Raw genomic sequence first — 24,317 nt, 5'->3', positions numbered from 1 at the left:
GAGGGATTTTGATACAACTTGGCACAAATGTTCACAAGCATGAGATGGAGTGTCATGCGCAAGAACCAGGTCCCTAGGTCTAAGGTCAAGGTCACACTTAGAGGCCAAAGGTCAGATACAAGAATGACTTTGTCCGGAGCATTTCTACTTCATGCATGAAGGGATTTTGATGTAACTTGGCACAATTGTACACCATCATGAGACGGAGTGTCATGTACTGGTCACTTCTTTTGAATTACTTCCCTTTGCTGTTACTATAAATAGCTTATATTGTAACTTTTTCATTACAAGTCTTAGGGAAAAATCGAGACCACTTTTCTGTAGTACAACATGCATGTTACATCCAATTCTGAGGAGTATTTTGAGATATCTCTGCCTGGTAAGGATTTTTGTGTGGACTTGTAATTTTTTTTTTATTTTGATTATTACTTTTTTTTCCCTCTCTTTAAAGATTAACTTCCCTTAGTTGTTACTACAAATAACTTACATTGTAACTTTTTTATAATTGACTGTAGGGAAAAACCAAGACCACTTTTCTGTGGTACAACATTGATGTTACTTTCAAATTTTGGGTGTATTTTAAGGTATCTCTACCTAGTAAGGATTTTTTTGTGGACTTAGAAAAATAAAAGAATTACAATAATTTCTAAAAAAACAAAAACATTGTAAACAACTAGAAAATTAAAATTCCATTTGCAAATACAGGTGCTAGTGTAAAGAAATTTGCTGTGACGGGCGTATATTGTGACATTCTGGCACTCTTGTTCTGTAATATCTTTGTTACTATTGTTTATATCTTACTGTAAAATGATATAAACATTGTCCAGCATACAAAGTATGTGCAGGGGCATGGCCCATTATACCCAAGGTCAAAGTCACAAAGGAGTTGTACTTAGGTTATTTTTAAGGTTAAAGTTTTTCGGCAACCTTTGTTTTTCTGTCATTTCTTTGTAACTATTGCTTATATCTTACTGTAACTTCACATAAACATTGTCCTGCGTACAAACAAAGTATGTGCAAGGGCTGGGACCATTATATCCAAGGTCAAGGTCACTAAGATTTTGTACTTGGAATTATTTTTATGTTATTTTTTTCAAAAGCTTTGTTTAAAGACCTATCTTTGGTTCTTTAAAAGGTAATAACTTGAAATTAAAGATGTTTCTTTATAAATGTCATCTGCATGTGTGGTTACAGTCCCCATAACTCTAATTATATTATTGACAGAGTTATGCCCCTTTTATACTTAAAAGTGTTTTGGCAATCTTTGCTATCTGGATATAACTTGAGTACACATATAACTTCTCTAAGTATAAGGGTCTTTTTATATATTGGTGTATCTTCCTTTTAAAGTAGAGGTCTCTTATTGAGATATAAATTCAGTTTACTGTCAAATCGCCGAATAGTGGAGCGCACTGTGTTATGGACAGCTCTTGTTATACAAAAGTTGTCTCCTTTTTTGAATTATATTTAGTTCTATCACATTTTTGATATTCAAGAAAATGATTAACTGGGAACTGAAAGGCTCAGTAACAATAATCATGCCCTGAACAATGATAAAATAATGTCTTTTTTGAAACCTTTTTCATGATTTAAGGAATTTGTTTGAATTTTTTGTGAAAAATATAGTTGCTAGGGGTTGGGAAAAATTTTCCTGTATAGCTATATGAAAAACTATGAAAATCTCTTCTGAAAATACCGGTTTGATTTGAAAATAATTTCACAGCAATTTTCTTAAAGTGACCCTTTACTGTTCCAACGGATTTTGAATTTGCTTGACACAAATTTCCCCATGATGAGACAACTTGAGATGGCCACTGTATTAGGAAAACTGAAAATGCTGGTCTTGTTACAAACGCTTTTCTGTGAGAGAAAATCTGCCAAAGTAAATCCCCCCCACCCCCTCCAAAAAAAAAAAAATAAAAAATAAAAAAATAAAAAATAAAAGGTCATAAAAATTGGCTTTGTCTGAATTTACAAAACATGAGATTCAAACAGACTCTTTGCATCATTTTCTCACAAAAAAAAGGGAAATAAACCAATATTCACTTTTGAAATGGATTCTCTGAAATTTTTAAAAATTCTGTTCATGTTACAAATTGTTTTTTTTTTTGTTTTTTTTTTGCAGATGAATTGCAATTTTCTCTTGAGCATCTTTCTCTTGAGTATACTGCTTCCTGATGAAGTAAATATGTGTAAGTATATAAGTATGATTACATCTATTCAATGACAGAGTAAGCTTGCTTAAGATGAGCTACTGTGACCAAATTCACCAATCCTTCATCAACATTTTTAGCTCACCTGAGCTGAGGGCTCAAGGTGAGCTTTTGTGACCGCTCAATGTCTGCCGACCTTAGTGCGTCGTGGGTCAACAATTTGTAAAAATATCTTTTTCTTCAGAACCACTGGGCAGATTAACACCAAACTTCACAGGAGTGATCTTTGGGTGGCCCTCTTTCAAAATTGCGAAAAAAAAAATCCATGCAGAGCTCTGGTTGCCGTGGCAGTCTAAAGAAAAAACTTAAAATCTTCATGTCAAAAACCACGGTAGCTAGGAGTTTGATATATGGTATGTGGTAATCTTCTTGTGAGAATCTGTAGCCGGAATTTAAAAATATTTTGTAGAAATGATCTCTAGGTGACCCTCTACCAAAATTGCCGAAGGAATTCTATTTCGGTAAAAACACAGCCACCAAGGTGCAGGACTTATTTTCCCAATATGGCTTTGTTGTAAAATTCAAAAATCTTCTTCAAAACTGCTGGGCAGATTTACACTAAATTTCACAGAAATGATCCTTGGGTGCCGCCCTATCAAAATTGCCCAAAGAATTGAAATTGATGCAGAAGTCTGGTTGCCATGGTCCTAGGATCAGAAAACTTCATAGCGAAGTTTAAATTATGATCTGCAGATGACCCCTATAGCTTTTCTTGTTTGTAGGCCAAAGGTCAAGGTCACAATGACCTGGAACAGTTAAAGGGTTTCTGAATGATAACTCTACAACGTTTGGGCCTAGGATCATGAAAGTTGATTGGGGGATTGGTCATGACCAGCAGATGACTCTATTGATTTTGAGGTCAGTACCCATAGGTCAGAGATCAAGGTCACAGTGATCCAGAATGGTTAATCTGTATCCAGATGATAACTCAAGAACACTTGAGCCTAGGATTATGAAAGTTGAAAGGGAGGTTGATCATGAGCAGCAGATCACCCCTATTGATTTCGAGGTCAGTAGGTCCTAGTGACCGAGAACAACTAAACCATGTTAAGGACGATAACTTGAGAGTGGTATGGTTTAGGAACACGAAACATGATAGGGAGGTAGATTATGATCAGCAAATGGCCCCTATTGATTTTAAGGTGAGTAGGTCAAAGGTCAAGGTCACAGTGACCTAGTACAGTTGAACTGTTTCCAGATGATATCTCAAGAGCACTAGGGCCGATTATCATGAAAGTTGATTGGGATGTTGATCATGACCAGCAAATGATGCCTAATGATTCTGAGATCTGTAGATCAAAAGTCAAGGTCAAATTGACCGGGAACAGTTAAACCTTTTCAGGCCGAAACTTCATAGGGAGGTTACTCCTGACTAGCAGGTGACCCCTGTTGATTTTGTGGTCAGTTGGTCAAAGGTCAAGGTCACATTGACCCAGAAACCCAGAACAGTATAACTTTTCTATACAGAGACCATATAATTTCTTTTCCTTGTGCAATTACGGAATGCATCAAGGGGGGTATTTCGTGTTTGATGACCTCTTCTTAAAAATGGATTTATCTCTGTAATATTTATAGGACTCATTTGAAATTTCATTATTGTCATTAGTTTGACTGAGACAATCAGGGTAGATAAATATGGACTGATTTTATGTCAAATTATCTCCCTTTGTTTGAAATTAAAATGGGTGTATCTCAGTAAGCAATGAAGATACTGATTTAAAATATCATTTATGCCATCAGATGGACTCGGACAATCAGGGAAGATATCTTTTGACTGAATTTATAACAAATTACCTGCCTTTATTTTATGTAAATGAATATACCTCAGCAGCATCTAATGAGATTGGTTTTAAATGTTATATCAGTCTTCCAGGGTAAGGAATAGTCATGCTAGTACAAAAATGCAGCATTTGAGCCTAGGACGGTATTTAGGTGAGCGATATAGGGCAATCATAGCCGTCTTGGTTTTGTTAAATATGAAATTGCGACTTTTACCCACTAGCTTTAAAATAGTTCCATTTTATGAAATGTTGATTTGTTTTGTTAGCTCACCTGTCGCGTAGCAACAGAGTGACAGGGTGATCTTTTGTGATCACCCTTTGTCTGTCGTCGGTCTGTCCTTTCACAATTTCTTGTGAACACGATAAAGACAACATTTTGCAAGCAATTTTAATCAAACTTGCACACAACTTGTATTGGCATAATATCTCTGTTTCTTTTGGAAACTGGCCAGATCCCATCATTGGTTCCAGAGTTATGGCCCCTTAAAAGACCAAAATTTGCCATTTTTGGCTTGTGAACACAATAGAGACCACATTTTTCAATCAACTTTAGTCAAACCTGCACACAACTTGTGTTGGCATAATATCTCGGTTCCATCAAAAACTGGCCAGATCCCTTCATGGGTTGCAGAGTCATGGCCCCTGAAAGAGCCAAAATTTGCTATTTTTGGCTTGTTAACATGATAGAGAAGACATTGTGCAATCAACTTTAATTAAACTTGCACACAACTAGTATTAGCATAATATCTTGGTTCCTTTCGAAAACTGGCCAGATCCCATGATGGGTGCAGAGTTACGGCCCCTTAAAGGGCCAAAATTTGCTATTCTGGCTTTTGCAGCCATATGGAGACTTCATTTACTGTTTGATTTGATACAAACTTGAAAAATATCTTCAACAACAATAAATCCTGGTATCCATGATGAATCTGTCAGATCGAATCTTAGGTTCTGGAGGTATGGACCATGATTGACCTCTGAAAGAGCCAAAATTTTGTAATTATTCGCACGTTTGAAAAACTGGACGTATTATGGGAACGCCCCTGGTTGGCTGGCGGGCGGCATCCGCAGACTTTGTCCGGAGCGTATCTTCTTCATGCATGGAGGGATTTTGATGAAACTTGAAACAGTTGTTCACCATCTTGAGATGGAGTGTCATGCGCAAGAACCAGGTCCCTAGGTCTAAGGTCAAGGTCACACTTAGAGGTCAAAGGATACAAAACTGAAAACTTTGTACGGAGCATTTCTTCTTAATGCTTGAAGGGATTTTGATGTAACTTGGCACAATTGTACACCATCATGAGACGAAGTGTCATGCACAGGCCCCTTCTTTAGAATTACTTCTCTTTGTTGTTACTATAAATAGCTTATATTGTAACTTTTTCATTACTAGTCGTAGGGAAAAATTTTGACCAATCTCTACCTGGTAAGGATATTAATTTTGTGGACATTTTTGTTTTGGATTTTTTTAAGGGTTAACTTCCCTTAGTTGTTACTAGAAATAGCTTATATTGTAACTTTTTTATAATTGACCATAGGGAAAAACCAAGACCACTTTTCTGTGGTACAACATAGATGTTACTTTCAAATTTTAGCTGTATTTTAAGATATCTCTTCCTGGTAAGGAGTTTTTATGTGGATTTAGAAAAACAAAAGAATTACAATAATTACTGAACAACCATAAAATTAAAATTCCATTTGCAAATACAGGTGCTAGAGTAAAGGAATTTTCTGTGACAGGCGTATATTGTGACATTCTGGCACTCTTGTTTTTACCTTGTGAACACGATAGAAGTGATATTTTATTTTTGATTTTAACCACACCTACACACAACTTAAGTCACAATAAGATCTGTTCATTTCGAAAACTTGCTAGATTTCATCATGATTTTTAGAGTTACTGGCTCTGAAATCTTCTTTTTTGGCTCTTTCAGCCATATAGAGGTTTCATTTATGCTTTGATTTGATACAAACTTGCACAGAATGATTATCCTGATGTTCTCTAGGCCTGGATTGAAATTTGGTCATGTCTGGTCAAAAACTGTGTCATCGGGTTAAATCAAAGGACAAGCTTGTTAACAACCTTGAAGCTCCATTTATGACCCAATCTTCTATTATCTTTACGATTTCTAGGCCAAGTTTTGGTCATATAGGGTCAGAAACTAGGTCATCAGGTCAAATCATGGTTAACACTGTTCAGGCCACAATTATGACCCTATCTTCATGAAACTTGGTCAGAATGTTTATCTTGATGATTCCTAGGCCAATAGGTTTTTAAACTGGGTCATATGGGGTCAAAAACTAGGTCACCCAGTGAAATCAAACAAAATGTTTGTTAACACTGTTTTTCATTTGATGAGCATGAAATTTTGTCAGAATATTTGTCTACATGAAATATCATACGCATTTTTATCTGGGTCATGTTAGAAACTGGGTCATATGGGGTCAAAAACTAAGTCACCAGGTCAGATCAAAGAATAACCTTGTTGACACTCTAGGGGACACATTTTTGTGCCCCCCCCCCCCGATATGAGTGGTGGTGGCATATAGATTTGGTCTTGTCCGTCCGTCCGAAGTTTGTGACGTGCCTAGCTCAAAAAGTGTTTGACATAAATTGATGAAACCTTGCATGAGTCTTTATCATGATATGAACTTGCGCACCTCCTATTTTTCGTCTGGCTCCGCCCCCTATTTCCAGAATTGTGGCCCCTGAAATAGTCAAAAATGCACATTTCGCCTTGTGACACGCCTAGCTCAAAAAGTATTTGATGTAGATTCATGAAACATTGCATGAGTCTCAATCATGATATGAACTTGCGCACATCTTATTTTTCATCTGAGTCAGCCCTCCATATCCAGAGTTATGGCCCTTGAAATAGTCAAAAATGCACATTTTCACCTTGTGACGCGCCTAACTCAAAAAGTATTTAATATAAATTGATTAAAGCTTGCATGAGTCTTTATCATAATATGAACTTGCGCACCTCCTATTCTTTGTCTCCCCACACCCACAATTACCAGAGTTATGGCCCCTGAAATAGTCAAAAATGCACATGTACCTAGCTCAAAAAGTATATGATATAATAGGTTGAAAACTTGCATGAGTCTTTATCATTATATAAACTTGCACACCTCTTATTTTTTCGCTGCCTTGTTTCCCTATTTTTAAAGTTATGGCCCCTGAAATAGTAAAAGAATACACCTAATTACGTGCCTAGCTGAAGAAGTATTTGATGTAAATTCATGAAACCTTGCTAGAGTCTTTATCATAATGTGACCTTGCACATTTGGCATTCTTCTTGAGAATCTTAGCACTTATTACAGAGTTATGGCCCTTGAAATAGCCAAAATAGTTGATTCTTTGTTTGTGATGCTGATAGCTCATAAAGTATATGGCCTAAAGTAATGAATCTTTGTCATAAAATGTTTGTTGAGGCTATACGCTATTAAGACTGCAAACATTTGAATTATTTCCCTTTATTTGTGACAAATGTACCAGTAGGGGCCACACCCCGTGTCCTACAGACACATTCTAGTTTATTCTATCTCCGTAAGTTTTGCTCAGAATCATTGTTTTCATGAAGTCTTTCATTATTTCAAATCTGGGTCAGGTGGGGTCAAAAACAAGGTCAGTAGGTCAAATCATTGGAAAAGCTTGTATTCACTCTAGAGGCCTCTTTTTTATTCCCCCGAAGGGAGGCATATAGTTTTTGAACCGTCTGTCAGTCTGTCGGTCTGTCTGTCCGCAATTTTCGTGTCCGGTCCATATCTTTGTCATCGATGGATGGATTTTCAAATAACTTGGCATGAATGTGTACCACAGTAAGACGACGTGTCGCGCGCAAGACCCAGGTCCGTAGCTCAAAGGTCAAGGTCACACTTAGACGTTAAAGGTCCTTTTTCATGATACTGCATTCGTGTCCGGTCCATAATTTGTCATCGATGGATGGATTTTCAAATAACTTTGCATGAATGTGTACCACAGTAAGACGACGTGTCTCGCGCAAGACCCAGGTCCGTAGCTCAAAGGTCAAGGTCACACTTAGACGTTAAAGGTCATTTTTCATGATAGTGCATTCGTGTCCAGTCCATATCTTTGTCATCCATGGATGGATTTTCAAATAACTTGGCGTGAATGTGTACCACAGTGAGACGACGTGTCGCGCGCAAGACCCAGGTCCGTAGCTCAAAGGTCAAGGTCACACTTAGACGTTAAAGGTCATATTTCATGATAGTGCATTGATGGGCGTGTCCGGTCCATATCTTTGTCATTCATGCATGGATTTTAAAATTATTGGGCATGAATGTGTACCACAGTAAGACGACGTGTCGCGCGCAAGACCCAGGTCCGTAGCTCAAAGGTCCTAAACTCTAACATCGGCCATAACTATTCATTCAAAGTGCCATCGGGGGCATGTGTCATCCTATGGAGACAGCTCTTGTTTGTATATTAAAGGTCAAAACAGTCAAGGTCATGTTAGTTTCTCAGGGTCATGATGTTTCACTTGTTAGCCCACCATCATCAGATGGTGGGCTATTCAAATCACTCTGCGTCCATGGTCCGTCGTCCTTCCGCCCGTCCGTCCTTGCGTCCGTTAACAATTTCAGGTTGTCGCATCTTCTCAGAAACTACTTGGGGGATTTTGACAAAACTTTGTTAGAATGAAGTATTGATACCCTAGTTGTGTCCCTGTGAAAATCAGACTGGTTCAACAATTTTTGAGTGTGTTATGGCCCTTTGTTTATTTTTATAATTTACATAGATTTATATAGGGAAAAACTTTGAAAATCCTTTTGTCCAAAACCACAGGGCCTTAGACGGGCTTTGATATTTTGTACGTGACGTCATCTAGTGGTCTTCTACTAAGATTGTCAAATTATTCCCCTAGGGTCAAATATGGCCCTGCCCTGGGGGTCACATGGTTTATATAGACTTACATAGGGAAAAACTTTGAAAAACCTCTTGTCCAAAACCACAGGGTCTTAGACGGGCTTTGATATTTTGTATGTGACGTCATCTAGTGGTCTTCTACTAAGATTGTTCAAATTATTCCCCTAGGGTCAAATATGGCCCTGCCCTTGGGGTCACATGGTTTACATAGACTTATATAGGGAAAAACGTTTAAAAACTTCTTGTCAATTACCTACAACATTCAGATTTGGACCACATGTATAGTTTTGAGTGGCAAGATGAACCTTGACATGAGTTGACCTTGATTTTGACCTAGTGACCTACTTTCACATTTCTGTAGGTACAGCCTTCAAATTTGGACCACATGCATAGTTTTGTGTACTGAAATGAACTTTGATCTTGAGATGGACCTAGTGACCTACTTTCACATTTTTGAAGCTATAGGCTTCAAATTTGGACCACATGCATATTTTTAGCCCACCATCATCAGATATTGGGCTATTCAAATCACTCTGCGTCCGTGGTCCGTCGTCATTCAGTCCGTCCGTCCTTCAGTCCGCCCGTCCTTCCGTCCGTTAAAAATTTCTCTTTATCACATCTCCTCAGAAACTACCAGGGGGATTTTGACCAAACTTTGTCAGAATGATGTATTGGTACCCTAGTTATGTCACCCTGAAAATCAGACTGGTTCAACAATTTTTGAGTGAGTTATGGCCCTTTGTTTATTTTTATAATTTACATAGATTTATATAGGGAAAAACTTTAAAAATCTTCTTGTTCAAAACAACAGGGCCTAGGGCTTTGATATTTGGTATGAAGCATCATCTAGTGGTCCTCTACCAAGATCATTCAGATTATTTCCCTTGGGTCAAGTATGGCCCCGCCCTGGGGGTCACATGGTTTACATAGACTTATTTAGGGAAAAACTTGGCTTGAAAATCTTCTTGTCCAAACCACAAAGCCTAGGGCTTTGATATTTGTAATGTAGCATCATCTAGTGGTTCTCTACCAAGTTTGTTCAAATTATCCCCCTAGGGTCAAATATGGCCCTGCCCTGGGGGTCACATGGTTCATATTGACTTATATAAGGAAAAGCTTTTAAAATCTTCTTGTCAATAACCTAGAACATTCAAATTTGGACCACATGTATGGTTTTGAGTGGCAAGATGAACCTTGACATGAGTTGACCTTGATTTTGACCTAGTGACCTACTTCAGATTTCTGTAGCTACAGCCTTCAAATTTGGACCTCATGCATAGTTTTGTGCACCGAAAAAACTTTGACCTTTACATTGACCTAGTGACCTACTTTCACATTTTTGAAGGTACAGGCTTCAAATTGGGACCACATGCATAGTTCTGTGTTCCGAAATAAAATTTGACCTTGATTTTGACCTAGTGTCTTACTTCCACATTTCTCAAGCTACAGCCTTCACATATGGACCACTTGCATAGTTTTGTGTACTGAAATGAACTTTGACCGTAAGATTGACCTAGTGACCTACTTTCACATTTCTGTAGCTTCGGTCTTCAAATTTAGACCACATGCATAGGATTGTGTACCGAAAAAAACTTTGACCTTGACATTGACCTAGTGACCTACTTTCACATTTTTGAAGGTACAGGCAACATGCGTAGATTTGTGTTCTGAAGTGAAATTTGACCTTGATTTTGACCTGGTGACCTATTTTCACATTTCTCAAGCTACAGCCTTCAAATTTAGACCACTTGCATAGTTTTGTGTACCGAAATAAACTTTGACCTTAAGATTGACCTAGTGACCTACTTTCAAATTTCTCATACTACAGCCTTCAAACTTGATGCACATGCATAGTTTTGTGACCTGCTTTCACATTTCTCAAGCTACAGCTTTCAAATTTGGACCACATGCATGGACCACATGCACAGTGTTGTGTATGGAAATGAAATTTGACCTTGAGCTAGTCAATAAGTCTTGAAATTTGGAACACTCAAAAATGGCACATGGTGGGTGCCAAGATCACTCTGTGATCTCTTGTTGTGTTCTGAATTGAATTTTGACATGGATTTTTACCTAGTACCTACTTTCACATTTCTCAAGCTACAGCTTTCAAATTTGGACTACATGCATGGACCACATGCACAGTGTTATGTACCGAAATGAAATTTGACCTTGATTTTGACCTTGAGCTTGTCTTGAAATTTGGAACACTCAAAAATGTCTCAATGGTGGGCGCCAAGATCACTCTGTGATCTCTTGTTCTATATAAAGCGCTTTCAAAGAGATAAAAATGATTTTGTGAACCATTTAAACTCTTCATAATTATTGACTTACCAGTGTTATATTGCCTACATTACAGGTATGTATTCATTATTACCTTATAAGCGTATTTCTTTTATTTCAGTGAAAGTCAATTCATTTACCTCGACAGATGGAAGACCTGAAAAAGGTAGTGACATCATAATGAAATGCAGTTATACTATCTTGAAAAGTGATGGTCTTCAAACTTTGATTATATCAAATGATTCGAGACACGTTGCATCCTGTTTTGTGAAATCCGGCAGCATGGCAGATTGTAGCATTGATCAGGGAATTCAGAATAATTATAATGTCAGAAATAGTACAGAAACTGCCATAGAATTCAAGATTTCAAATGTACAGATATCAGATGCTGGTAATTGGATTTGTGGATTTAAAACACAGTCTGGAGATACAATCTCATTAAACCTGGCTGTATATGGTAAGTATGCTTTGTCTTTACCCTCATAAATCTACTGTTTACTGCAATGGGCAGTATTTGAATAACCTTTTCCAGTCCTATCTGTCTATCCCAAAAAGATTTGTCATGAACTTTGACAAGACTGTTATTCCTAAACACTGTGTTAGGTGACTTTAAGATGAAGTGTTAATCATATTTAGAACCATCAAGGGCTCACACTGGCCTCCAAAAAATATTAGCCTACTTTTTATACGCCCGAAGGGACGTATTATGTTATGACGCTGGTGTCCGTCTGTCCGTCCGTCTGTCCGTCTGTCCGTTAGCAATTTCGTGTCCGCTCTGTAACTCTTGAACCCCTTGAAAGATTTCAAGGAAAATTTACACAAATGTTCACCACACCGAGACGATGTGCAGAGCGCATGTTTTGGATGTCTCGTTTCAAGGTCAAGGTCACACTTAGGAGTCAAAGGTCATATCTGTTTGTTTCGTGTCCGCTCTGTAACTCTTGAACCCCTTGAAGAATTTCAAAGAAACTTGACACAAATGTTCACCACACCAAGACGACGTGCAGAGCGCATGATTCGGATGACTTGCTTCAAGGTCAAGGTCACACTTAGGGGTCAAAAGTCATATCAGTCTTTTTCATGTTCGCTCTGTAACTCTTTAACTGCTGGAAGGATTTCAAGGAAACTTGGCAGAAATGTTCACCACATTGTAACGATGTGCAGAGCGCATGTTCCGGATGACTCGCTTCAAGGTCAAGGTCACACTTAAAGGTCAAAGGTCATATATGAATTTGCTTTGTGTATATTGCTCTGCATTGCAGTGCTCTTGTTTTTATTTGGCAGATCTCTTTTTTGTACTTACAATATTTTTTTTTAATTACTTCCCTTTTATGTTACTATAAATAGCTTATTTTGAAACTTTTTTATTATTGGCCGTAGGGGAAAACCGAGACCACTTTTCTGTGGTACAACATGGATGGTTCCTCCAATTTTAAGGTGTATTTTTACATACCTGTACCTGATAAGGATTTTTTGTAGACTTTGTATATTTTTTTTGTGGACTTAGATTTGTTTTTTGAAGTTTTCCTTTTGTTGTTCCAGTCCTTTGGGGCTACAACAGTCAAGTTCTTAAAAGTTTGCTCCCATCCTGTGATGTAAGCCTTCGGGCGTATATTGCCCCGCTTGGCGGCGCTCTTGTTAACCTATGAAATGAAAGCACTGAGAGGACTGATATGGGCAGCGGTTGACAGCTTCTGATAATGGGCATGAACAGTTAGCTTAAGTTTGGTAATTCTAGTTAAACTACTTTTGATTAATAAGCATTTTCAACCTTTCTTTTACCAAATCAAGGGATAAAACTCTGCTTTTACTCTGTCAAAGGGGATAAAATAATATATGAGCAAAGCTTGTGTGCTTATTAAAAATTTTGTGAGGTTTGGTTAATTTTGCTCAAAATCTGTTTTGAATTATAAGCATTTTTTCAACAGATCAATGGGAAACATCATGTTTTTACTGGAACAGGGGGAATAACAGTAAATGTGAGCAAAGCTCATGGACTATTTGATAATTATGTGATGTTTGGAGATTGTAGTTATAACAAGAGCTTGTAGAACACTTGCATGAATTAACTGACAAGGAACAGAAATTATTTGTTCACTGCCTAATGGACATTTAACGTATTGATCGTAAATCAATAATCATGGGTCATTTACCAGTCTTAAATGATCTCCATATCAAATGTGATCTTAGACAGAAGTTTAATCTAGTTTTCTGGCAAAAAAGTTCTATTGTCAATGTGATATTGACATTTGACCTAATGAACTTAAAACCAGAAGGGGTCATTTGCTGGTCATGACAAATCTCCCGATCTCATGATCATAGGCCCAAGGCTTCTCCCGTTATCATCCGGAAACTGATTTGTCTACAGACCGATCAGCATCCATCATCAAACATTGATATTTACAATATACCCATCCTCCTTCAAGTGAGGGCAATTAAATTTCAGATTAGAAGATGCCCGTGTCTCCCTAGTCCCCCAATGCATAGTTATAATAGGCAGGAAGTCAATAGAGGATAGGAGCGAAAGACAAAGAGACACTTATGTTTTGCTGCAATAGAGATCATCTACTTGGCATGTCCGGTCACACTATGAAGTTACAAAATTCTGGTTCAAATGGTTCTCAAGTGAACTATGTTCCATGTTCAGGCCCCTGTGACCTTGATCTTTGATCAAGTGAGTCCAAAATCAACAGGGGTCATCTACTCTGCATGTCCAATCATCCTGTGAAGTTTCAATATTCTGGGTCAAGTGATTCTCAAGTTATTGATCCAGAAAGAGTTTTTCCATCTTCATGCCTCTTTGACAGAACATTAAGGGTCATCGACTTAGTAATTCCTATCATCGCTATTGAAGGTTCTGGGTCAAATGATTCTAAGTTATTGGTTGGAAACTGTTTTCAAAGTTCTAGTTCCTGTGACCTTAACTTTTGATCAAGTGATTCAAAAATCAATAGGGGTCATCTACACAACATGACCATTCATCCTATGAAGTTTCGACATTCTGGGTCAAGTGGCCCTCAAGTTATTGATCAGAAACGGGTTTCCATGTTCAGCCTCCTGTGACATTGACAGGTATTTTTATTTTTTAGCTCACGAAGTGCTCAAAGGTGAGCTTTTGTGATCGCCCTGTGTCCGTCGTCCGTCCGTCGTCAACAATTGACTGTTAACACTCTAGAGGTCACATTTTTGGCCCAATCTTAATGAAACTTGGTCAGAATGTTACCCTCTTGGATGATTTCGATATTGGGTCATCTGGGGTCAAAAACTAGGTCACTAGGTCAAATCAAAGGAAAAGCTTGTTAACATTCTAGAGGTCACAATTTTGGCCCAATCTTAATGAAATTAGTCAGAATGTTACCCTTAATAAAATCTTGGACGAGTTTGATATATGAGAGATCGCCATGACGTCACGCATAAATACCTGTTTATCTGGTGGTGGGTAAAACAAATGTTTTTACATCGTTTGTGTATGGGATCTGAATTTTTAATTTTTAATAACTTTTTCGCTCATTTATGGATTTTAAAAATTCAAAAAGTTTTGAAATGCTTACGATTTTCATATTTTCCCATTTAAATATCTTTTTAAAAATGAATAACCGTTTTAAATGACATAAGATTTTAATAGCGGCTTAGCGATCCTCCAAACTTTTTGAAAAAACACTGTAAGTTAAGCGTTCATAATTAATCCATTTAATTTCGAAATTATAATCAAAAGTAATCAATAAAGTGCTTGTTTTATACACTTTCCATTGTTCAAAAAATTATTGATATTATTTGTGTTTTAAGAAAGTTTAAGCCGTTAGAAAAACATCACTGTTTACAAAAAACATGGACGCTCGGCGTCTACCCACGCGGTCTTTGTCTTATCAGTTCTAAAACTAGAAAATACAATGGATTTGTTTACAAACACGATCTCTCCTATTGGGTCATCTGGGGTCAAAAACTAGGTCACCAGGTCAAATCAAAGGAAAAGCTTGTTAACACTCTAGAGGTCACATATTTGGCCCAATCTTAATGAAAGTTGGTCAGAAAGTTACCGTCAATAAAATCTTGGACAAGTTCGATATTGGGTTATCTGGGGTAAAAAACTAGGTCAAATCAAAGGAAAAGCTAGTTAACGGTCTAGAGGTCACAATTTTGACCCGATTTTATTAAAACTTTGTCAGAGTGTTCTTGTCTGCACAATAGTGGTTTCAATTATGATTTTATTTTAACCAAACTTGCACACAACTTGTATCACCATAAGATCTTGGTTCTTTTCTTGAACTGGCCAGATCCCATTATAGGTTCTAGAGTTATGGCTCCTGAAAGAGCCAAAATTAGCTATTTAGCTTGTGTATGCGATAGAGTCTGTATTTTTCAACTGATCTTCTTGAAATTTTGTCAGAATGATAACCTTGATAAAGTTTAGGTTATGTTTGAAAATGGGTAATTTCAGTTCAAAAACTAGATCACTAGGTCAAATCAAAGAAAAAACATTGTGTATGCGATAGAGGCAATATATTTCCATTGATCTTCATTTATTTCGTTCAGAATGATTACCTTGAGATCTAGGCCAAGTTCGAAAGTTGGTCTTTAGGGATCAAAAACTAGGTGCTTGTGTCTATTCAAAGAAAAACCTTGTGTATGTGATAGAGGCTGTATTTTCAGCTGATCTTCATGAATTTTTTTTCAGAATGATTGCCTTGATGAAATCTAGGCCAGGTTAGAAAATGGGTCATCTGGGATCAAAAACTAGGTCAGTAAGTCATATCAAAGAAAAAACCTTGTGATTGCGATAGAGGCTGTATTTTTCAATTGTTGATCATGAAATTTGGTCAGAAATGTTGCGTTGATAAAATCTAGGGTGAGTTTTAAAATGGGTCATCTGAGGTGAAAAGCTAAGTCACTAGGCCAAATCAAAGAAAAACCTTGTGTATGCGATAGAGTCAGTACTTTTCAATTGATCTTCATGAAATTTGGTCAGAATGATAACCTTGATGAAATCTAGGCCGAGTTTGAATATGGGTCATCTAGGGTCAAAAACTAGGTAACTAGACCAAATCAAAGAAAAACCTTGTGTATGCGATAGAGGCTGTATTTTTCAACTGATCTTCATGAAGTTTGATCTGAATGATCACCTTGATAAAGTCTAGAAAGACTTAGAAAATGGGTCATCTGGGGTCAAAAACTAGGTCATTAGGTCAAACAAAGGAAAACTTTGTGTATTAAATAGAGGCTGTATTTTTCAATTGATCTTCATAAAATTATGTCAGAATGATTGCCTTGTTGAAATCTAGGTCAAGTTTGAATATGGGTCATCTTAGGTCACAAACTAGGTCACTAGGTCAAATCAAAGAAAAATTGTGTATGCAATAGAGACTGTATTTTTCAATTGATCTTCAGGAAGTTTGGTCAGAATGATTGCCTTGATGAAATCAAGGTCGAGTTTGAATATGAGTCATCTGGGGTCAAAAAGTAGGTCACTTGGTCAAATCAAAGAAAAACCTGATGTATACAATAGAGACTGTATTTTTCATTTGATCTTCATGAAATTTTGGTCAGAATGATTGCCTTGATGAAATGTAGGTCAAATTTAAATATGGGTCATCTGGGTTGAAAAGTAGGTCACTAGGTCATATCTAAGAAAATACTTGTTTGAATACAAGAGACCACATTTTTGGTCCAATCTTGATGAAAATTGCCCAGAATATTTCTTTCCATTAAATCACTAGGTCAAACATGTTTACACTGTTATGGTATGTTGCTCAAGTGAGTAACCTATGGCCTTCTTAATCCTCTTGTTTGTTTACTTACAATAAAAAGGTTCATTATTTCCTTATGTTACTATAAATAGCTTATTTTGAAACTTTTTTATTATTGGCCTTAGGGATAAGTGCGACCACTTATACAGGTACAACATGGATGATACCTCCAACTTTTAGGTATATTTTGACATACCTGTACCAGGTAAGGATTTTTTGTGGACTTAGATTTTTTGTTTTGAATTTCTTTGTTGTTCATGTCCTTTGGGCTTCAACATTCAAGGTCTTTAAATGTTTGCTGCCATCCTCTGATTTAACCCCCAGGAGTATATTGCCCCACTTGGCGGAGCTCTTGTTTAAGGTCAAATAGTTATGATAAGGTAAGCAACTTGAGGCTGTTATGACCCTCTTGTTGAAAATTTATACCTGTGAACCATTCACCCATAATTGACATTCTGTTGTTTAATGTTGTACAACTTGACATTTATTATGCCCCCCTTCAAAGAAGGAGGGGTATATAGTTTTGCAGATGTTGGTCAGTCGGTCGGTCTGTTGGGCGATAGACCAATCCGTTTCCGGATGATAACTCAAGAACGCTTGGGCCTAGGATCACGAGAGTTAATAGGGAGGTTGGTCGTACCCAGCAGATGACCCCTATTGATTTTGAGGTCAGTAGGCCAAAGGTCAAGGTTACAGTGACCTGGAACAGTTAAACGGTATCCGGATGCTAACTCAAGAACACTTGGGCCTAGGATCATGAAAGTTGATAGGGAGGTTGGTCATAACAGCAGATGACCCTTATTGATTTTGAGGTCAGTACGTCAAAGGTCAAGGTCACATTGACCCGGAACAGTTAAACGGTTTCCAGATGATTACTCAAGAACGCTTAGGTCTAGGATCATGAAAATTGATTGGGAGGTTGATCATCACCAGCAATGACCCCTAGTGATTTTGTGATCAGAATGTCAAAGGTCAAGGTTACAGTGACCTGGAACAGTTGAACGGGTTCCGGATGATAACTCAAGAACGCTTGGGCCTAGGATCATGATAATTGATAGGGAGGTTGGTCATCAGCAGCAAATGACCCCTATTGGTTTTGAGATCAGTAGGTCAAAGGTCAAGGTCACAGTGACCCATAACAGTTAAACAGTTTACAGATGATGACTCACGAATGCTTGGACCTAGGATCATGAAAATTGATAGGAAGGTTAGTTATGACCAGCAGATGACCTCTATTGATTTTGAGATCAGTAGGTCAAAGGACAAGGTCACAGTGACCTGGAACAATCAAATGGTTTCCAGATGATAACTCAAGAATGCTTGGGCCTAGGATCATGAAAGTTGATAGAGAGGATGGTCATGACCAGCAAATGACCTCTAATGATTTTGAGGTCAGTAGGGTAAAGGTCGAGGTCATATTGACCCTGAACAGTTAAACCATTTCCTGACCATAAGTTGAGAACGCTTTGGCTTAGGATTACGAAACTTAATAGGGAGGTTGATCATGACCAGCATATGACCCCTATTGATTTTGAGGACAATAGGTCAAAGGTCAAGGTCACATTGACCCAGAGCAGTAGAACTTCTGTGTACAGTGACCAAGTAATTTCTGTTCCTTGTGCAATTACAGAATGCATCAAAGGGGGCATTTTGTGTTCTACAAGCTCTTGTTTTACTATATTTTCAGTCAAAGTTACCACCGTTACCATTCATGATGGAAATGCATCACCACAAAGTGATGATATCATTGAGGTGATTGGAAATAAGGAGAAAACTTTGACTTGTACAACTGGAGAAAGCAACCCTGCACCTACCATTATATGGTATATTGCTGATCAGAAGAAGCAAAATGGAACTGGTATCAACTATACATTTACTCCTACAAATGATAATCATAACCAGAGCATATATTGTAAAGCATATAACTTACAGCCTGCGACGGAAGCTGTTGTGTCAGCTAAACCTAAGCTATTTGTTAAAGGTAGGAATTTTAGAATCATTAAATATCCATTAATACACTTGTACATACTTACGTAACTTTTTTCAAACCTATAATTTGTAGACTGAATAAAAATTCATATGACTTGTACTTTTCCCATGAAAGTACAAACTGGTGAAATAGTTCCATAACTTCCATTTTGACTAAATTAAGCATCTTTTTTGTTCTTAGCCATTTTAGCTTGACTATACATATATAAAGAATAAAAATATAGAGCTTTTGGAACCCCCATTTGTCAGCTTTGGCTCTGGGATCAGTGTCATAATCTTGTTAAGTTTTTGGCTGTTTTTGTTGTTGAAAAAGAAAACTAGGCATTATGTTGGCGGATGTCATTGGGTGGGCATGCGAGTGTTGTCAACTTTCGGTTTTTGCTTGATAACTTAGTTAGGAGTGACGAATTCAAAGTAAACTTGGTATACAGGTAGCTCACCTAGAGACAGAGTTTGGGATTGCATATGAGGTTACTAGGGCCAACGTCACTGTTGCTAAAAATACAAAAAAAGTTTTCTGCTCAAAAACTTAAGTTTACTTTGATGTATTGGAATTAAACATAGCATATAGGTAACTTATAGAAACACCAAAGTTAGGATTGTATATTGGGTCAATGGGTTATGTTCACAGTCAGTGTAACTTAATTAGCCTTCATACATAGAATTTTTCACTGTTGCAGCGGTCTAGAACATTCAGCCAAAGCTATTTCTCGTGGTACGCAGTTCAAATCCTACTGAGCAACTTCTTTTTAGTTGGACTTTTCGAAAAAAATATAGAGCTGTTGCACTCATCTCGGCGTCGGCGTTGCCTTTGGTAAAAGTTATTAGCTTACCTATCACATAGTGACAAGGTGAGTTTTTGTGATCGCCCTAAGTCCATCGTCCGTACGTCCGTTGTCCGTCCACTTGTGAACACGATAGAGACCACATTATGTATTTGATTTTAATCAAAATTGCATATAACTTGTATGGGCCTAATATCTCAGTTCCTTTCGAAAACTGGCCAGATCACATCATGGGTATCAGAATTATTGCCTCTTAAAGGGCCAGTTTTTTCCATTTTTGCCTTGTGAACACAATTATAGAGACCACATTTTGTGATCAACTTGAATAAAACTTGCACGCAACTTGTATTGGCATAATATCTTGGTTCGTTTTTAAAACTGGCTGCCAGATCCAATCTTGGGTTCCAGAGTTATGGCCCCTTTTGAAGCCAAAATTTGCTATTTTTTTGCATGTGAATACGATAGATACCACATTTTGCATTCAACTTTAATCAAACTTGCACACAACTTGTACTGGCATAATATCTCAATTCCTTTTGAAACCTTGCAAAATCCCATCATGGATTTAGGAGTTATGGCGCCTTGAAGGGCAAAAATTTCCTATTTTTGGCATGTGAACACGATAGAGACCACATTTTGCAATCAACTTTAATCAAACTTGCACACAACTTGTATTGGCATAATATCTCTGCTCCTTTCCAAAACTGGCAAGATCCGATCATGGGTTCCAGAGTTATGGCCCTTTAAAGGATCAAAAGTTGCTTCTTTTGGCATTTGCAGCTATATAGAGACTTCGTTTACGGTTTGATTTGATACAAACTTGCAAAATATCTTCAACAACAATAAATCTTGGATTTCATGATGAATCTGTCAATTCCAATCATAAGTTCTGGAGTTATGGTCCCTGATTTACCCATGAAAGAGCCAAATTTGATTTTTACTTTTTGAACACCATAGAAGTGAAATTTTATGTTTGATTTTAACCACACTTACAAACTTAGGTCACAATAAGATAAGATCTCGTTTCCTTTTGAAAACTGGTTAGATTCCATTATAGGTTCTAGAGTTGCTGCAAAATTTTCTTTTTTTGGCTCTTTCAGGAAAAAAGAAGTTTCATTTATGCTTTGATTTGATACAAACTTGCACAGAATGATTATCTTGATATTCTCTAGGTCGGGATCTAAACTGGGTCATGTCGGGTCAAAAACTAGGTCATTGGATCAGATCAAAGGAAAATCTTGTTAACAATTAAGAGGTCACATTTTTATCCCTATCTTGATAGAACTTGGTCAGAAGGTTTATCTTGATGATTCCTAGGCCAAGTTAATATGCAACTTTAAACTGCTTTTACTGTCAAATGAAGTTTATGCCCCCTTCGAAGGAGGGGTATTTTTTTTTTGCAGATATTGGTCGGTCAGTTAACATTTAGCAATCAACTTTAATCAAACGTGCGAACAACTTGTATTGGCATGATATCTCAGTTCCTTTCAAAACCTGGCCAGATCCCATCATGGGTTGCAGAGTTTGCTATTTTGGCTTTTGCAGTAATATAGAGACTTCGTTTATGGTTTGATTTGATAAAACTTGCAAAATATCTTCAACAACAATAAATCTTGGATTCAATGATGAATCAGTATCCAGTCATAGGTTTCGGAGTAACGGCCCATGATTGACCCTAAAAGAGCCAAAGTTTGGTAATTTTTACCTTGTAAACGCGATAGAAGTGACATTTTATATTTGATTTTTACCACTCTTACACACATCTTAAGTCACAATAAGATCTGGATTGTTTTTGAAAACCGGCTAGATTTCATCATGGGTTCTAGAGTTACTGCCCTTGACAGGGGCAGAATTTCCTCTTCTGGCCCTTTCAGTCATATAGAGGTTTCATTTATGATTTGATTTGATACAGACTTGCACAGAATGATTATCTTGATGATCCCTAGGCCTGGAGCGAAACTGGGTCATGTCTGGTCAAAAACTAGATCCTCAGGCCAAATCAAAGGAAAAGTTTGTAAACAACCTAGAGGCCACATTTTTGACCTCATTTTCATGAAACTTCAGTATGTTCATCTTGATTATTTCTAGGCCAACTTTTAAACTAGGTCATATGGGGTTAAAAACTTTGTCACCCAGTCAAATCAGTTGAAAAACTTGTTAACACTCTTGTTCATTTGATGTGCATGGAACTTGGTCAGAATGTTTGTCTTCATGAAATATCGAACGAATTTTTATGTGGGTCATGTGGGGTCAGAAACTAGGTCATCAGGTCAAATTAAGGAACAAGCTTGTTTACACCCTAGGGGGCACATTTTTGATTCTATCTGTAACTCCTGAACCCCTTGAAGGATTTCAAAGACACTTGACACAAATGTTCACCACATCGAGGCGAAGTGCAGAGAGCAGGTATCGAATGGCTCACTTCAAGGTCAAGGTCACACTTCGGGATCAAATGTCATATGACTTTGTTTTGTGTCCGCTCTGTAACTCTTGAATCCCTTGAAGGATTTCAAAGACATTTGGCACAAATGTTCACCACATTAAGGCGACATGCAGAGCGCATGTTTCTGATTGCTTGCTTCTATGTCAAGGTCACACTTTGGGGTCAAAGGTCATATGACCTTGTTTTGTGTCCGTTCTGTAACTCTTGAATCCCTTGAAGGATTTCATAGACATTTGGTTCAAATGTTCATCACATTAAGGCGACATGCAGAGCGCATGTTTCTGATTGCTTGCTTCAATGTCAAGGTCACACTTTGGGGTCAAAGGTCATATGACTTTGTTTTGTGTCCGTTTTGTAAGTCTTGAACTGACTGAAGGCTTTCAAAGATACTTGGCACAAACGTCCACCACATCAAGATGACATGCAGAGCGCACGTTTTGGATAGCTCACTTCAAGGTCAAGGTCATACTAAGGGGTCAAAGGTCAGATGACTTTGTGTTATGTGTATATTGCTGTGTATTGCAGTGCTCTTGTTTTTATTTACCAGATCACTTTTTAGCTCAGGTGAGGTTTTGTGATCGCTTGATGTCGGCCGTCCATCGTCTGTCAGTCTGTCTGCCGTCTGTTGTCTATCGTCTGTCTGTCTGTCAACATTTAGCTTGTGTATGCGATAGAGGCTGTATTATTCATTTTCTCTTCATGAAATTTTGTCAGAATGAGAACCTTGATAAAATCTAGGCTGAGTTCGAAAATGGGTCATCTGGGGTCAAGAACTAGGTCACTAAGAACACTAGAACACTAGGTCAAATCAAAGAAAAAGCTTGTGTATGCGATAGAGGCTGTATTTTTCAATTGATCTTCATGAAATTTGGTCAGAATGATTACCATTTTGAAATCTAGGCAGAGTTTGAATAAGGGTCATCTAGGGACAAAAACTATGTCACTAGGCAAAATCAAAGAAAAACCTTGTGTATGCGATATAGACTGTATTTTTCAACTGATCTTCATGGAATTTGATCTGAATGATTACCTTGATAAAATCTAGACTGATTTTGAAAATGGGTCATCTGGGGTCAAAAACAAGGTCATTAGGTCAAATCAAAGAAAAACTTTGTGTATGCAATAGAGGCTGTATTTTTCTATAGATCTTCCAAAATTTAGTCAGAATTATTGCCTTGATGAAATCTAGGTCAAGTTCGAATATGGGTCATCTAGGGTCAAAAACTAGGTCACTAGGTCAAATCAAGGAGAATACTTTTTTTGCTCCAATTTTAATGATAATTGGTCAGAATTTTTTTTCCATGAAATCACTAGGTCAAACATGTTTACACTGTTATGGTGTCTTTCTAAGGTGAGCGACCTGTGAGCAACCTAGGGCCATCTTGGCCCTCTTGTTTTCAAATAGTAGTCTGATTTTGAAATTCCTTTAGTGTTATGAAAATTTAACTTATTGTCATGTATTCTGTGTCCTTTAAAACTTTGATGAATACAGGTCTATGCATTAACGAGAAATGAATACTAAGCATGATTATGATTTAATTTCTCTAGTTTTACCATCAACACCATCTCTAACAAACTGGACATCAAGCAGCCCTGATTTGTTCTCCGGCGAACAAGTCACATTAAGTTGTAAATCTACACCTACAAGGCCTGCTGTTACTGTGAATTGGAAGAAGGGGACATCACCTTTACTGAATGTACGGAAGACAGCCAGTATAAATTCAGTGGGATTGTGGACTGTATTAAGTACAGTAACATTTACTCCGCAGAAAAACGACAATGGCCAACTTATTTCTTGTGAAACTTCCATCTCCAGTCAAAGTCCTCAGAAAGTGCAAAAGGCAGTTTCAGTGTGGTGTAAGTTTTAAAATCTTTTTAATTTAAAAGTTATATTTTTTGCTGTATTTCAAGCCTTAAATTTAAAGTTAAGGAATATTTTTGATTATAATTATCCACCTCATGTTGCTTTAATCATTATAATAGTAAATTAAGACTTTGATGCAGAGCTGTAGTGAGCCTCGGATTGTTTACCTGGAGAGCATTAGTTTTAATCAGGGTTGAATGCCTTCAAGGTTAGGTTTGTAGATGTGCCGGTGTAGAATCTAATGCAAATACTAGATAAGCATACAGGGACAACAAAATCTCACTTTCAGACCTCCCGAAAATCTCCCAGGTGCCTGGAGTAGATGGA

The 24,317-nt window shown here is 37.4% G+C and overlaps 1 protein-coding gene across 1 annotated transcript; it reads left to right on the top strand.

The window, feature by feature from the left end:
- Positions 1 to 1,792: 1,792 nt before the first annotated feature.
- On the top strand, positions 1,793 to 23,983 carry LOC128552754 (nephrin-like; the record flags this gene model as incomplete). The annotated part of the gene is made up of 5 exons (XM_053533812.1): positions 1,793 to 1,882; positions 2,126 to 2,192; positions 11,287 to 11,622; positions 18,597 to 18,890; positions 23,675 to 23,983. Coding segments are annotated over exons 1-5 (1,096 nt in total), but the record flags the coding sequence as incomplete, so codon positions are not given.
- Positions 23,984 to 24,317: the final 334 nt, after the last annotated feature.

This window comes from Mercenaria mercenaria, unplaced genomic scaffold, assembly GCF_021730395.1.
Source record: "Mercenaria mercenaria strain notata unplaced genomic scaffold, MADL_Memer_1 contig_3124, whole genome shotgun sequence".
Taxonomy (NCBI): Eukaryota; Metazoa; Mollusca; class Bivalvia; order Venerida; family Veneridae; genus Mercenaria; species Mercenaria mercenaria.
This window is presented reverse-complemented; position numbering and strand designations above follow the sequence as displayed.